Here is a 16,023-nt window from a genome sequence, read left to right on the forward strand (position 1 = left end):
AGCTGAGCTCTTAGACAATATACATTTTATTTTCTTTCTAATGAAGTATTCTTAATGTTACATTTAAACAAAATTCTGCATGATCATCTAAGCGAGGGATCCTATCCTTCCTTCTTGTGGATGGTTACCCCTCATCTTCCCTGCAGTCTGTGCTCCCAAGGGGGTGAGGGAGAATGGGGGAGTGAGCTATTTTTTGCAAGTCTTTTGATTGCATGTGAAATGCAGAATGGAAATGAGCCTGTCTGTTTTTAATTTTTTTTTTTCTTTCCCTGTATGGGCTATGATGTTCTAGTGAAGACCCATACTAGAAAAAAAAAAAAAAAGAATTAAAAACAGGGAACTCCAACTTTGTCAGACATTTCACATGCAATCAGATAGACTTGAAGTTAAGTGACTTTCTCTTCCACTCTTGTCACTTGATGATGGCAGTTTCTTTAAAAATTCTCTTTCTACTCATATGTTTTGCAAGCAAGAAAATGCTTTTGGATCAAGACATGTTTTAAATATTTTCCTAAACTCTAGGCTTTTGGTCCACATTAATATAAAAATCATTGCTGTTGATATTTGCATTACATTCTGAAGAATTGATAAAGTACTGTTTAATTCTTTAAGTACTTAAAGAATGTTGATACAATTATTACCACGCCTGAATTCAACAATTAAAAATTTGTAACACACAAGTAAAAGAAATGCAAAATGTGGTTTCTATCTTATGGAGTCATTCAGGTGAATGTTTCATCAGAATGCACGTAATGGTAAAACTCTCCATGTCTCCTCTCAAGAAAGTCACACATCTCCACATAGGAGAACTTACTATTAGAGGCTAGAGTTTTAAACCATATTAATAGGCTTTGGAAGCTGTGGGAAATAAACTTACTCCCGTTGACTTCCAGTGAGAAAATGCTTGCACACGTTCCCCTTAATATTAAAACTGCCTTATTTCTTAGCTCCCCAATTTCTCCTCTTCCAAATCTAAATCTACAACTTTATCCCGGCTGTTTTTACTTTGGTAAGTTGGCCGATACCACTTACAAGAAAGACCGTCTGCATTCCTTTCGTCAGGGCAGGGTAGTTACCATCTTGACATGGGCACATTTGATCACCCTACATCTCAGCTTGTGTAGATGGAGGGTCTCTGTCCTATTTGAATCTTCCCTGGCCCTCTGATCCTTAGATGCTGTTTCTACAAATTATGAGCTTTCCATATCTCATTACAACTGGACCTAGCCAATCTAGATGGGCAAAGCTTAAGAGTATTGATGTCTTCTTTGTCAATTCTCCATGCACAGAAGTTTGCACATACTTTTCACCGTATGACTATACATTGTGTTGATTGCTTTTCTTATCTTTCGTGCTGGAATGGGTGCTCTCCTCGACTTGTTCATGTTTTGACTTTCCAGCATCTTAGTTCTTGATTCACTGTAGATGTTTAGTAAGTGGTTGTAGAAAGTATGAATTAATATGAGGCTCAACATATTGTCAAAGAATTTATAGTCTGGGAAAATAAAGCAGAAATGCCTGAAGGCATTTGAGAATAATTGTAAAATGCTATGTAAACAGCACCTCGCAGAGTAAATGCACTGGTACTAAGGGTATCCAGAGGAATGGAGTTATCAGAGTAGGGATTAATTTATTAGGGTAGGTAGACTTGGAAGGAAAACTTGCTTGAAAGTATATTCTCAGTTTATCTATTCAAACCTTTAGTATGGAAACCAGAAGACTAATTTTATCATTCAACTATGCTCCACTAAAACATATGGTCTTGTTTAATTCAAGAAGTTTAAAATGGCATATTGCTTTGGCATGCTTATAATGTCCATTGATGTTAATTAGAACTCTGCGCATGCATCAGTAGAATATAACTGAAACTGATGTGTAGAACTGTCTTATGTGAAGTAATAGAAAAGCAGTGAGAAGGCATGAAATGCGATAACGTCTATGACAAAGACATGATTTTTCTCACATATAGAAAAGAAAAAAAATCTTTAACTTAAGAAGAAAGTATTGTCTTGCTTTCTGACTCCTAAGACCTGGAATTTTATTTTCTCTGTATTATATTTAGGACTTGGAGGATAGATAAAATTAAACTGAACCTAAGCGTAGAAACTAAGTATCTTTTTTAAAGATGGAAACCAAGTTGAGGTACAAATTTTATACTCTTTTTAGTTATGGATATTCCCTGACATCACCTACAAGAACACTCTGAAGGGGAGAGTGACTGGGGTGTTCCAGGAGGGTAAAAGCATCATTGTTTGGCCATAGGATTTTGCTCTCTGGGTCCATCAAAAATTTATCACTGAAAAACATCTGAGTATCCTCTTACACATGACTCCAGGTTGGAATGACAATCTGTAGTCTGAAAGGGATGACATTAATTACACAGAGCAAATTAGCAGAGGCTGCAGTCCGATGCTGGGTTCAAAGTTCAGCCAGACAGATACTCTCTGAGAGCTATTTTGAGGATAGTACTTTGCTAAAAAGGACATTCACTAACATTTTTCTCTTGGGAGTAAGAAGTGATGCCAGACAACGCCTGGCCTGATACGTTAATTGTAAATCTCCTGGTTTTAAAAACATTTACTTCGCATGTTTAAATTGTTGGTTTCTGCTCCATTCACATTCAGGTTTTACCATGTATGTTGTCTCTACCGCTAGAGCATTAATTTAGTATACCCATCTTTTGCATTGGGCCTGTCCTGCATGTATTCAGACGGCCCTTCCCTCTGATGTCTGTACAACCAACTTCCTCCCTTCCTTCAGAACTTTGCTCAAATATCATCTTCTCAGTGAGGCCAACTTTGACCACTATACTTAAGGTTATAGCCCTTAACTTCTAGCATTCCCAGTCTTTGCTGTGCTCAGTTTAGCTTTTTTCCTTCCTGTGTACTTAACCACCTCCTAAGAGGCTATCCAGTTTACTCACTTGTTTTCATTGTGTTTTTCTTTATCTTCCCCTACCCCTGCTGCTTTCGTGGGAGCTCCATGAGAACAGGATCTTTATTTTGTTCACTGGTATATCCTAAGTATTTAGAATAATGCCAGCATATAGTAGGTGCTTAATAGTTACTGAAGGAATGATTGAATATATTTTACTTAGCACAGTATCTGGCACTGTGTTAACAGTCAACACTTTTGATGACTTTGAAAAAACAGTAAGAAAAAAAACGCTGGATCAGTGTCCCTGTAAGTAAGCTCTGCCGCCCTAGTTTCATGGAAGCCACAGTTGTAGCAAAAGTGTCATGACTGCATGTTAATCCTGGGAATGTTCTTCTTGTGTAGGTCCACTTGGAGAGAAAAACCAGAACTGGGTATGCTTCTGCTAGCATGGAAGCTTTTCTTCCCTGTGCTTGACATTTCCTTTATTGGTTATTGGAATGCAAAACAGACAAACAAATATGAAAATGTGGTTCATGGAATACATTTTACATTCTCTTCTAAAAATGGGCCAGATTTGGCTTTTATAAATGCCCACTTAATTTGGAAATTTCTAACACTATCATATCCGGATAGTTTTCAGCTTTCCAATATGACAGACTAATAACCAACAGAAAATTGAACGTTGTAATGAAAATCAGAGTATACCACTTTGAAATATAGTAGCAAGCTATTTTAACATGAATTTTACTGTTTAAACCCGGTAAGGTCAAAGCAAAACAAGATGCTCTTGTCATCTTTTATTTATTTATTATCTTGGGGAAATATTTAATAGTTTCATTTTTTTTTTTCTGATCCTAGAACCAAAATTAAAGTTATGGGATCTTTGGGTCTTGTTTTGTTTTGATTTTTCACACTGAACGTAAGATTTATGACTTAAAAGTGTTCTAAGACTTAGGTAACAGATCTGATTTACTTCTTAACAGGAAGTTAAAAAGCCTTTCAACGTTTTATAGACTTTGTGAGAATCCCATTTGAACCTTGTCACTGACCCTATGTTGAAGGAATGAACACAGGGAAAACAGACATTGGCTAGCAGACAAAGGTATTTTTCTGGATGTACTGAGGCAGTTATTACTTTTCTCCTTTATTATCTTGTTAGTGGTAGTTTTGGAGCTAAAAGTTATTGCATAATTTAAGAAGAAAGAAGAACGTTGTAACATAATTTTTCCTCACAGAATAATGACTATGGGCTTTGCAGTCAGAGAGCCCTGGTTTGAGTCGATAATTTTATTTACTATTTGTCCCTATTAAGTTATGTTACAACCTCTCTGAGCCTCAGTTTTCGTATCTGCAGAATGAGCATGATATCTATATGTTAGAATTATTGAGAAGATTAAATGTGGTTATGTAAAAAATGCTTAGAAATGTGCCTGGCACATAGTAAATACTCAAAATTTTAGTTTTCTTTTAATTCTTATTTTAATCATTCTTAAAGACAATTTGTGGGAAAAATACTGTTCTAAGGGAATTATTATAGAAAAGTAATTACGAATAAGATACTGCAGCACGCTGAAATACTTGACCTGGCTACCTTTCAGAATACATTTTTGACTTCAGAATTTACTGTATTCAGAACGATAATGTGATATTGCATTTACTCGGACAGTGTGTGCTAAGCGATAATTGCCGTGATCCTTACAGCAGGCCTGTGAGGGTGTCAGTACATGGCTAAGAGACCGACTTGCCTAAGGTCACATGAGTGGGAAGCAGGCAGAGCCAGAACATGAGTTCTGCTGAAAGTCTGTTTCTACTTAGAGCAAGAGCTTTCCATTGGAGCTTCAAGATAATACTGGCTCTGAGGCAGCAAGCCTCAATGGAACAAGCGTTAATATAAAAGAGAATTTGGGCGTCTTTCAGTAAATAAATACCCTTGAAGGGCGTTCAAGATGGATCTTTATCTATACCAAAGTTGCTCTGTAGGGAATGGTGTGGTGATTAGATACCAAAGTGGCAGTGTCACCCTCTCAAATATACTTTGTGTTGCAGTTCTATATATACACACAGCCTCACTTGTGCCTTCAAAGTACTCTATTAAACGTTTAAATAAAGGAAAAATCTTTCCGTAACATACTTCTAAGCCAATTTAGAGGTCATTGAACAGATGTCATATAATACTAATGTTAAATTACCCTGTGTAATAAGAAAATTACAGTTCCTAAGTGAAGATAGTAAAGGGAAACCATCCAATGAATTATTGTAGAATTTCAAAATGAAATAATTTCTTCAAAATTAACAGTGGCACCATATGACTTCAGGGAAGTGAGTCTGAGAGGGAGAAGGGAAATCAGAGACAAAAGAGAAGCCTTTCTGTGTTTATACATGTCAGTTTTCAGTTATGCTGGAAGAGCTAATGTAATGGTAGAGCTTTCAATTGTCCAGGAAGTGTATTATTAAACTATGTGGCAAGAAATTGATTAAAATCTGACTAACTGCTCACCGGGTTGTTTAATATAAAATCACAATAGCTGTTCTAGTCTACATATCCTTCTTTTTGCTATTAGGTACACTTTAAGAGCCTAATTATTTTGAGAACGTGGTATGACCAAAGAATGAAAACGTACAAAGTTTGACAACTTTAAATAAGCACTAGCATTTCTTAAAGAAAAAAAAAAAAACACCCCACTTACAGTTAGGAAACAATATTTATATTTAAGGTTGAAAAGCCAGGATATAGGAAAATTTTGCTAATTTGGAAGATGACCTTTAAGTGCACCAAAACCAAATAATTTGTAGGCTATGACATAGGGCACATTCCTACAAAATTTGTGTGAATGCTGCTTTAGTGGTTCTTGAAAGACAAACAAAGAAAGCTGGAATGAAATCTTTATCCCCCTCCCAAATCAGATGGGGTCTGACAAAAGAGTACAGCAGCACCCTTTCAGAGCTTGCCATTAAAACGAGGTCTCTGTAGCACAGTTAATGAGATGGTTCATAGTGGAAAACAATCTGTTTTTAAGAATGTTTAGATCAAAAGTAATTTCTAATCTATGAAATAAGGTCTCCTCAATACCCTTCATTCATGACTAAAGCTTTTATGTTTGTATTATTTACTTCAATCAGATGTTTTCAATTTTACCTTTTCTCTCTGTACAAATGCTTGACATGGTTCGTCAATACTGACCAACAATTTTATTCTTTCTTCAGAAAGGGGAGATTTTTTGAGAGAGGGAGAATGAAAAAGAGAGAAACATCTTTGCCTAAACGATTTGCAAGCATCTGTGCTTTAAGCTACTTTTTATGAACACTCCTTAGTAAATGACTCAAGGTAAAAAAGCAGAAAAGCATCCAATGTTAGGAAATTGCAATCCAATACCATGTAATTTAAACCTGCAGTTTGCTTCTCTTGTACTAAATGACATACAGATGGGTAGCTTAGTTCTCTCAACTTTGGGAACACAATTGGTCTTTTTGTATGAATGAACATATATTAACAAAAATATTTTGGACAGCATTGTTTAATTCTAGTTGTATAGATTTTAATTACCATGCCACTGGACGGAATACTTTTAACCAGTAGATTTTGTCACGTTAGACATGCAGTTAGTCTAACAAAATCCACAAAGGTACAACCCTTCCAACTGATAAAGAAATACAAAAAAAAATAATAATAATTTTTAAGACGGCTAGAGTGAACGGAGCAGAAACTCAGCTATCCCAGTCAACTGATATGTAACAAAGAGCAGCTCAGTACTCAGGCTCTGGAGAGGCTTGTTCTGACAGGACAAACACTTCTCATCTACCCCTTGGAAATATTACAAGTGTAAGGAGTAGGTGTTTGGATAAAGCCTAGTATAATATGGGTTCCACTGAGATGAGAGACCAGCACACCATTAGTGATATGCCAGCTGTTCCTGTGGATCTTTCCAGGCCAGAGCAGGGCCAGCGTGCTCTGTGGAAGGTCAGAAGAGGCGCTGTTTGACAACCCACAGGCCTGCTCCAAGGTGCGACTTTCTCTTTGGCTCTGCTTAGCTCTCTTCCCGCCTCTGTATTTTCTCATAGAGAATCAACCACTCTATCTTGGTGGCCCTGATCCTGGAAGCTGATATGCTTCTTCAATCCCACAATCAGGGTAGCTGGTTAGTCAATTTTGTCCTGGTTTAATTTCAGTGATCTCACATACTATGACATTGGGGGACTGACAAGTAAAAGAAGTAGAAAACGTTTCTATTCTAAATCAGAATTCTTTTTATTTCACAGAAGTTGAGTTTAGTATTCAGGGAACGAAGCAAGCTTTCTTTCAGTAACTTCAAAACGTGATAAGAGATTTTTGCACATGGGGCCAACTGCAAGCCTTTTTCCCACTGTGATGGATGACAAAAGGAAAAAAAAAGCAATTTGACTGCAGTGAGTAAGGGTTGCCCTGTCTCAGAGTTACATTTCTTTTCCAATTCATTTGTGTAGGTAAAATAAAATACTACGTATAAACAGGTGTTGTCTGAACATTTTACTGCAGTCTGTATAGGTTGAAATAAAAGATGCCATTGTTATTAAAATCACATTAAAATCATTTCACCATTCAAATATACTCAGTGAAGTCTTCCTAGATACACTTTGCAAACAGAAGATGTAGGTCTGTAAGTAAAATCACATTCACTTTTCTTCTTCTCTTTGTCTTTCCCCCCTCCCTATTTTTCTCACCTTTTCTTTGGAACTTATTGAATCTACATTAGTGTCAATGCCTTCTGGAGTCTATTAAAATTTTCTTGCTGCCTGCTTAACCTGGTAAGATACAATCTTTAAAAGACATTCATTTTTAAGGGCTCCACAGAACCTAGTGCAGTATCTGACAATCACAGAGGACAGCAATTCCTAGTCACGGGAAAAAAATGCATCTTCAGGGTTAAAAAAAAAAATAGGATGGTATTTAAATCACCCAGAATGGAAATTAAATGACAGTTTCCAGCTATTCTACTGAGTTGCAAAGTTTTTGAATGGGGAGTTATTATTTAACCTAATATGCCCATCATCTTATATATATACAGTGTAAATGCTTATAAATGGAGTTATGCTTTTGGAATTTATTTGAAAAAAGAAGGTCATGGTTTCAGGAGACGTAAAGGATGTACTACCATCTTTGTGAATGTTCAGTGAGTCATTACCATCACATGCTGGTATCCTTGGCTCTAGCACCTTGTCAGTGCTCCCATGGAATCACCTGAACCTTGAGAAGGATTCTCTGTAAACGGAGAGAAATAGTCAGCTGCGTGGAAGTAAGTTTGGTGCGTGAGGGGCTGGTCTGGTGGTTGACCAGTGACTGCTAAAGCTGGGCTGTGGCGGCCAGCCAAAGCAAGCATTCGGGATCCAAGCTAAAAAGCCTCCTTCTCCCATGTCCTCTCTTTTTCCAGGGTCATGTAGGGATAAAAAGAACTGTAAGGTGGTCTTTTCCCAGCAGGAACTAAGGAAGCGGCTGACACCCCTGCAGTACCATGTCACTCAGGAGAAAGGGACCGAAAGGTAAGATGAGCTGCGAGAAAAGGTCATTAAGTAAGAGCTAGTTTTCTTCACCCCGCCTCCCCCCCCCCCCCCCCGCTTTGAATCCTGTTCCTTGCCATTTAATTTAAAGAATGCTACACCTCTTTGCTAACATCTACAAATTGGTATCCTTGAAAAGGTTGAAAATGGTACTGTTTAGGTGAAGACTAAGTTTTATTTATTCTTTCTCCCATTCAATGAACACTCTATCTTATGTAAAGTCACAAGGCTTTTATTAAGGGCCTGTTTTTAGTTTACTACAAAATGTGTGGAAGTAATAGCGAGTTAGGTACATTTTTGGGGAAGACATCACAGTAAGCAAAACCACGAGGGACATGGCGCTGTGCCAGGACGCTGAAATTTTGAAGGTGGCCATTGTAAGTATAGACGTTTTGGCTGCAAAAAGAAGGTAGCATAATTTAGTTCCTTTCTACCCCACTCCAATTTCTTTTTGAAGCACATGTGGAGAAAGTATTTATTGGCTCATTTGTGGTTGGAATGTCAAAAATTTTCAATAACTGCCCTCACATGGCTTTGGTCCTTGGAAATTCGCCCTAAGTCCTGAAAAAAGAGTCTGTTCACTTCCAAGACGTTTTTAGTGAATAAAGTCTCTCTCAGCTGATTCCAGCTCAAAGGTAACTTGCCAAGGTCCAACCATTTTGTTGTTTAATTTATACCATGGAGGCTGGCATAAGGCCGTGACTTACCTCTGATCCAAATTTATTAATGATGTAACTTCTTGTTTTCATTCATGAACTGAAAGAGCTCTTTACCACACATGGGGTCCTTGTTAATAGGCAACACTCTCTTCCTGTCACAGTATATACTGTTTACTGAGTTTGCCAAATGTTGAATCTCTGACAGAGTCTACCCTCACCACACAACGAGCCGACGGTGGGCTTCAGTCTCAGCCCAGGAGGACCTCTGCCCGTCCTGTTGTGTACATGACGAGCAAAATGATTGAATGCACACAAACAACTAGAGATTAGGTCATTCTTAAAAATTCTGTTTATAAAAAAATTGGACCTCATAAAGAGGGTGAAAGGATAATAAAAACAAGCTGCAGAGCACATAGACTTTTTGTTGGGCTAGCACAGCTGATTTGCATTAGTGGAATGACCTCCTAGCCTTTAAGATTGTTAACTTAGAAAAATATTCCCTTAAAGCTGCAATATTCCTTTTCAAACCAAAAAATAAGTCTCCTTCCACTTGAAGTCTTGGACCCTTCTGCATTTTGGGGTATACACTCTTGGACACTGTAGAGTAGGCAGAAATCTTGTGTAGTAATGTTTTGTTCTGCGAATCTGAACTACAAGCTGTGTTTTTTTTTTTAATAGCAAAAATTTTTTCTAAGCATTACATAACTAGATGGCTTGAGTTTTTTTTTTTTTTTTATTTAACGTGCACTAGTTTGGAGTAGTTATATGCACATTTTATTATATAGATTTGAAGTATATTAGTAATGTTCAGATTTCCATATGTTTGGTCTGTTCTCATTTTAGGACAAAAAGCCCTTGAAAAATTTATTAGAGAAATCTATTTTAAGCAAATACATTCTATAAGAAATAATGCGAACTTTGTTTAATTGTTTTAATGCCCTGTGTATTTGTTTATCAGTGCCTTCGAAGGAGAATATACACATCACAAAGATCCTGGAATATATAAATGTGTCGTTTGTGGAACTCCATTGTTCAAGTAAGTATGTTAAAAACCTATGGATATGGACAGTTCACAGATGGTAACAAGCTAGTTATTGCTCATTCACATTAAAATCTTTATAGTACTGCTAAAAAAAAAAAAAGAATCTTCATACTACTAAATTCTCTTATTTCTATTATTTCTGTTTTCTCCCCACAAGAGTAATTACTGACTTTCATAATAAATTACCAGCTTGCTAGGCTGGCTGACTTTGCACTGTTTGGACCTTTAAAATTCACAGTGTTAACTTGTTCATCGCAATTAACCATGGTGCTTACAAGGGCTATGAAAGAGATTTTGGTGGGCATAGAAACATTTATATAGTTGTTGATTTTTCCGTTATCAAGTGATGGCCCTGAATTTATTGACTGGGCCGTGGTGAAAGTTCTTCGTGTGCATTCTTCAGATTGAGTGATAGCCACCTAGTTGATTACTCATACTTCTGCGAGGAAGTGCAGTACCTGTATCAAAAGTAACATGGGACTTCCAACAGATAGTTGTACATATGTAAACAGATTATGTAATGTGATTTTGACAGTTTTTGCACTGATCCACAATCTTTATTTTAAAGATTCCCAGTAGTTTCCTATGAAACAAGCAGTGCATAGGCTTTTTCGCCCAAATCGTTAATTCAGACAGTGTATTCTGGAGATTATGGATCTTATTCAAGAAAGGAAAATCTTCACCAAAATTTATTTATCTAGGTGTAGAAAATCCTAGAAGCCCTGTACTTCCCACCGGGATGCTGATTTAGGGGAATGAAAAGACAGAAACCTTAATTGAGGGTAAATGTCATTTATTTAAAGCAAAATTACAAATTTCTTAGGGGAATTGAACAAACAAGAATCTGATACGTGTAGCATGTAAAACATACTTAATATCTCTCCATAAATGTTTCCCTTTTAAAGCACTTGCATTTACAGATTTTCCAGAAATAACAGGAAACAGTAGTTTCGTTGAAATTTTTTAAAAAAGTTTAAAACCTTTCTTAACTTGCGTAAACCTTATTGCACATTAGTGTTGGTTGAGAATCTGTTCTGAATTCTTATGTATTTATTCTTCATGTTAAAAAAAAAACCAGCCCTTCAAATTGTCACCCATTTCCTCTCAGAAAACACACATCTTTATATTTCAACACCTTTAGCTTGTGTCATAATAGTTGATATAACACTTAAGATGGTTGCTGAGCCATGTTAAACTTGTTAATATCCCAAATGGTAAAAATTGGCCACATCCCCTTTGCCTTTTGTTTAAGATTCCCCATCTCTTTCCGTATCATGTGATTCAGTAGAGTAGTGGATCTAAGGAGAGCTTACTGTTTTAAATAAGAAACAGAACCACTATAAATGAAGGATTTAACCCATGTGAGATTTTGAGTCACAAATACTGAAAACCTTTATTTAAACATAGGTACTGGTGAGATTCAAGGAGTTTCACATTTGATGTGACATTATGTCTATTTCCTTTAGCATTCTTGTAGGGAAACCTTTAATTTTTCTAAGTTTCTAAGGAATATGGGTTAATATTTTTATTCTATTTCTCCCTCACCCTATTTTTAAATTGTATGCTTCCTCTTATCTTGTCAATTTGGTGGGGGGGGGGGGGAATGCTTTAGCCTTTATTATAGAATGCATTCATTCATTGGTCTAGTGCTGCTGTCTTCATACTGGAGACAGCAAGGTGTCCACCAACACTTTCCAGGGGCCACAGGGCACAGACAGTTTTGAGGGAATCAATTTTCTGGTCCTCAACCTCTGTATGTATGCGTCCCTGAAACTCATGTGCGTGAGAGAGTCTGTGGTCAGCTGCCTCTTTCTTCCTGTCTCCTCTATCATAATCCCCTTCTCCAGCTTTACAGAAGATATCATACCTTTCACCCATCCCAAATCTTACTATGATTTATTGTCCTGGGATAGCATCTCTAAGGCATCAAGCAAAATGACAGTTTTGGTAAGACTGCTATCTGCTTATCTTTCTCTCCATCTGTTATCTGGTGTCTGTCTATTCATTTTCTACCTGTCTCCTTAAGTGAGATGGTTGCCCTGAGAATACGTATCCACATATTTCTTTAAATTTTAAAAATGAAACTCTGTTTTTTGATAGTTTGATTTGATTGATTGATATAACAGAGAGGACTACCTTTGCCAATGAGGTTATATGCTGGACTTTTTCACTTCCTAGATGATCTAAATATGTAGCTTTTTAAGGTTTTGACAAAAATGTATTTTAAGCATGTAATCTATTTACAGACACCAGAAAAGTCACTTATTTTTTCACTTATTGAAATTTTGATAAGAAATGTTAGCGGTTACTTTAAAATATATAAGGGAGTATATGTCAGTAAACCACACAGTAATTTGAACAGGAAAAGTATAATTTAAAGAATTACTCCCTCTAACAGAGGATTGGGGTAATGAGGGATTGGCTGGCAGGGAGTAAATAGAAATTCTAGAGAATACAGAACTCACAAATAGAAGAAGGAATCATGACCACTAGGGCTGAGATAGAGCCCAGGGAAAAGCTCCCCGTGTGCCCCGCTCCCCACTTTCCTCTCCCAGGGGCTGAGATCTGGGTCTTATTGGAGAGGGCATGGCTGTACCTAAAATAGCAGAGAAATCACCGCAGTGCCATGACTGTGCGACTTTCTGGAAATCTGCCCTCTGAAGTGCTGGGGAAAGCTGTGTATAGGGAGGTATCTCACTGTAGATACTCCACTGCAAAAGTACCTGGGTTGGGGGGGGGGGGGCGCGCCACGGGAAGCTGCTGGCTGCCAGGTGCTGCTGATTCCTGGCCCTGAAGGCAGCACCTGGCACCAGAGAGGCTACTTGTGCTGTAGGAGCCTGTCACCAGAAGAGTGGTGTGTGGGGCAGAGGCCGGGTGGTGGGAGAGCAGTCTGTCAGGGGCCGGCTGCGGCAGGAGCCATTCACTCTGCAGCAGCCTGGCTTTGGAGAAGCTACCTACACAGCAAGGGCCCAGAAGAAGAGAAGTGACGTGCCCTGCAAAAGCCAGATGCTAGAGAAGCCACACGCTCTGCAGGAACCTGCTGAGCAAACATCCTGAAACTAGGAGGGGAACACACCTTGCTCTTCCGCGGTCTTTGTCCTGTGCCCTCTGCTGACAAAGTTTAATATCATGTTAGCTGACAAAAAAATGTTTAAAGGTCCCAGCTCCCTTTTAGCAGAGTAGGGAAGGCTAGAGGACAGAGAGGCAATAAACTGATAAAAAGCACAGAATGTATATATACAAATACATATTTTCCCAGATTATATCCCAATATATGTGTTTTCCCAATATTCTTTTATTGAGTTTCATGAGTAAGTTTGAAGGCCACTCACTAGTTTAGTGAATTAATGGCATCACTAACAGACAACTTGTTGAGATAGTTGGTTTCATACTTTGGACACAAGGTGCAAGGAACCAAAGTGGGGTGTGAGTGAGAAAGTGTATGGGGTTTTTGTTTGATTGTTAGGGAGGAGGGAGTAAGGAAGAAGATGGGGCAGAAGAGACCAAATAAAGTAACAACATGAGAAATAGTAGTGCGAGGGAAACAGATAAAAAATAAGGTAAAATAAAGAAAGAAGTGCTGAATTTGAAAATGCCCAATCATTCGCAATGTGAAAAGATTGTTTTCCCAGCTGCCATTTCTGTTATCAGTATTCATAGTGTATGTGCATGCGCATTCACATGCGTATAATTCTCCTTTCATTTGACTAATATCTGTATACATAATATTTCCTTACAAAATAGGCCATTCAATTATTCTCCTTTCATTTTCAAACTTGTGCTCTACCCTGAGTATGCTCCCTTTCAACAATATACTGCTTTCTTACTGCTTACCAAGTACAAGAACCTTATTCACGAACTGCGTATAAACCAAATGTGTAATTTATTCCATGGTTCACATTTTCTCCACATACACAAACTCTACCAACCTAGTTTATTTCTCATGTAGTACTCCTGGGTTTCAGTTAGTAAATTAGCCGACAGGAGTAAGAATGTTCTCCCCTCTGGCTTTTTGAACTTCTAAAATTTCATGAAATGAATTTATTGCACATCAGATAAACCAGAGAAGGCATTGGTGAAATAATGTAATTCAGAATGTATTTTTGACCACTTATATTTGCTTTGGCTGACACTTTGCCAGGTGTTGTGGAACAAAGAAAATAAATTTATGAACTATTTTTTCCTTAAGGTACTTACAGTTTTGTTGGAGTGATAGGAGAAACAGAATGAACAATGATAAAATATGGAAAAATAATGCCACTGTCTCTCTGGATGTGTCTGTTAGAAATGCGTTCATGTGTAATAGGAGGGGTATGTGACTGCATCAAAGTTGGACCAGTTGTCGCAGAGTTGATGAGACCACACTTTACCAGGCAGAGAAGGGTTTCGTTTTTTCCAGGTGGAGGATGCCTGATAGAGAATGCCATGGAGAAGAAGAATTGGAGATAGGATCCAAAGTGGATTTTGCAAGGAAACAGTTAGGAGACTGGTCCAGTGGGAGTGGGGAGGTGAGTTATGTTGGGAGAAGTGGGAGATTTGGCTGGAGGGTTAGAAGGGACCAATTAAGAAGGCCCTGAGATACCAGAGAGGACATTTAAATTCCTACTAAAACCCTTTAAGCCCTGGGATCTCTTCCTCTAGGAAGCCCAGACTCAGCCTCCCAGGGTGAACTTTGGTGTCCTTTATCTCTGCTCCCACCACGCCTTGTGTCCACCTCCATCCATGTACTTCCATGTTGTTTTGCAGTTACCTGTCTATATGCCTGTCTGCCCACTAGTAAGGGAACTCCCACAGCAAGGCCAGGCCTTACTCATATTTCTATCTCTAGCCCTTAGCATGTAATAATCACTAAGCATTTGTTTGTTGGTCAGATTCATGTCTAAACTTTGTTAGATGGGTTATGGAGAAATTTCAGGTAAGTCAGTAGCGTGATGAAAATGGGAAGTAAGCCACAACAGGGTAGAAGATAGATTTCTGGGGGTGAAAAGAGAAGGCAATAAAGGTATGACAGCCTCAGTGGAAACTTTTTTCCTTGTTAGCTAATAAACCTCAGCATTATCCATGTATAATCAACTCCTAATAATTTTGTTTAAGACTTGGAAGAAACATATAGGATAGTTTTTATTCTGTATGCATTAACCTATCAGGCCTCTCACTGAATAAACAGCTCATTTTATACAGGGTCATGAATAATAATAATAATAATAATACAAGAACTAACATTTACATAGCACTTAATATGGCAGGCATGGTTATAAGTGCTTTATGTAAATTCAGCTTTTTAATCTTCATCACAACAGCACATTTTACAGTTGAAGAAACGGAGAGAGGATAAATGCTTTGAGAAGATCACATACCAGTATACAAATAGATTTAGAATAGTAACACTCAAACTTTTAGGCAACAAGAAAGGTAAAGAATTAAAGGAAGATAAAGTTTTAATAATTTATTTTGGTCACTCTAGTCTCGTTATTTTCCTGAATAGAAATGAATGGAATGAATGGAACACACACACATGTGCGTGCGCCCACCCACGCGCCCACCTCAGTTCCTTGAAAAATCTGCTCTTCGTTGTAGTAGTTGAATTGACAGTTGAAGACCATTCCAATCCAGGGAGGGCTGAACCAAAGGTAGATAGACCCATCGTGGCAGGCCATCAGTAAGGACTCAGCTTCACACTGGTTGTTTTTAGGGAAGTCCCTTGGAATCCCGACAGGAAGATGTAGTAATGTCCAGGAAGCCATCAGGCCATTCAGCATCTGTGAGGTAGAACAGCAGCAGGGTTCATGGGCAGGATTCTAGTTATTGAAACTTGAAGGTCATTTTATTTTCACATTGACCACCCCCATTACATTTTCTCAAGTAACTGTATTCCAGATTTTCACCACTTTTTTTGAATTCTCTATACGTTTC

The 16,023-nt window shown here is 37.9% G+C and overlaps 1 protein-coding gene across 3 annotated transcripts in view; it reads left to right on the top strand.

Moving 5' to 3' along the window:
• Window positions 1-16,023, top strand: part of MSRB3 (methionine sulfoxide reductase B3) — a 172,293-nt gene that overhangs the window by 40,222 nt on the left and 116,048 nt on the right. For all 3 annotated transcript variants that reach the window (XM_027071322.2, XM_015079522.3, XM_015079523.3), the window contains 2 exons: window positions 8,283-8,391; window positions 10,027-10,104. In XM_027071322.2, the coding sequence (XP_026927123.1) occupies window positions 8,283-8,391; window positions 10,027-10,104 (187 nt within the window). The remainder of the gene's footprint in view (window positions 1-8,282; window positions 8,392-10,026; window positions 10,105-16,023) is intronic.

Source organism: Acinonyx jubatus, chromosome B4, assembly GCF_027475565.1.
Source record: "Acinonyx jubatus isolate Ajub_Pintada_27869175 chromosome B4, VMU_Ajub_asm_v1.0, whole genome shotgun sequence".
In the NCBI taxonomy this organism is placed as follows: domain Eukaryota; kingdom Metazoa; phylum Chordata; class Mammalia; order Carnivora; family Felidae; genus Acinonyx; species Acinonyx jubatus.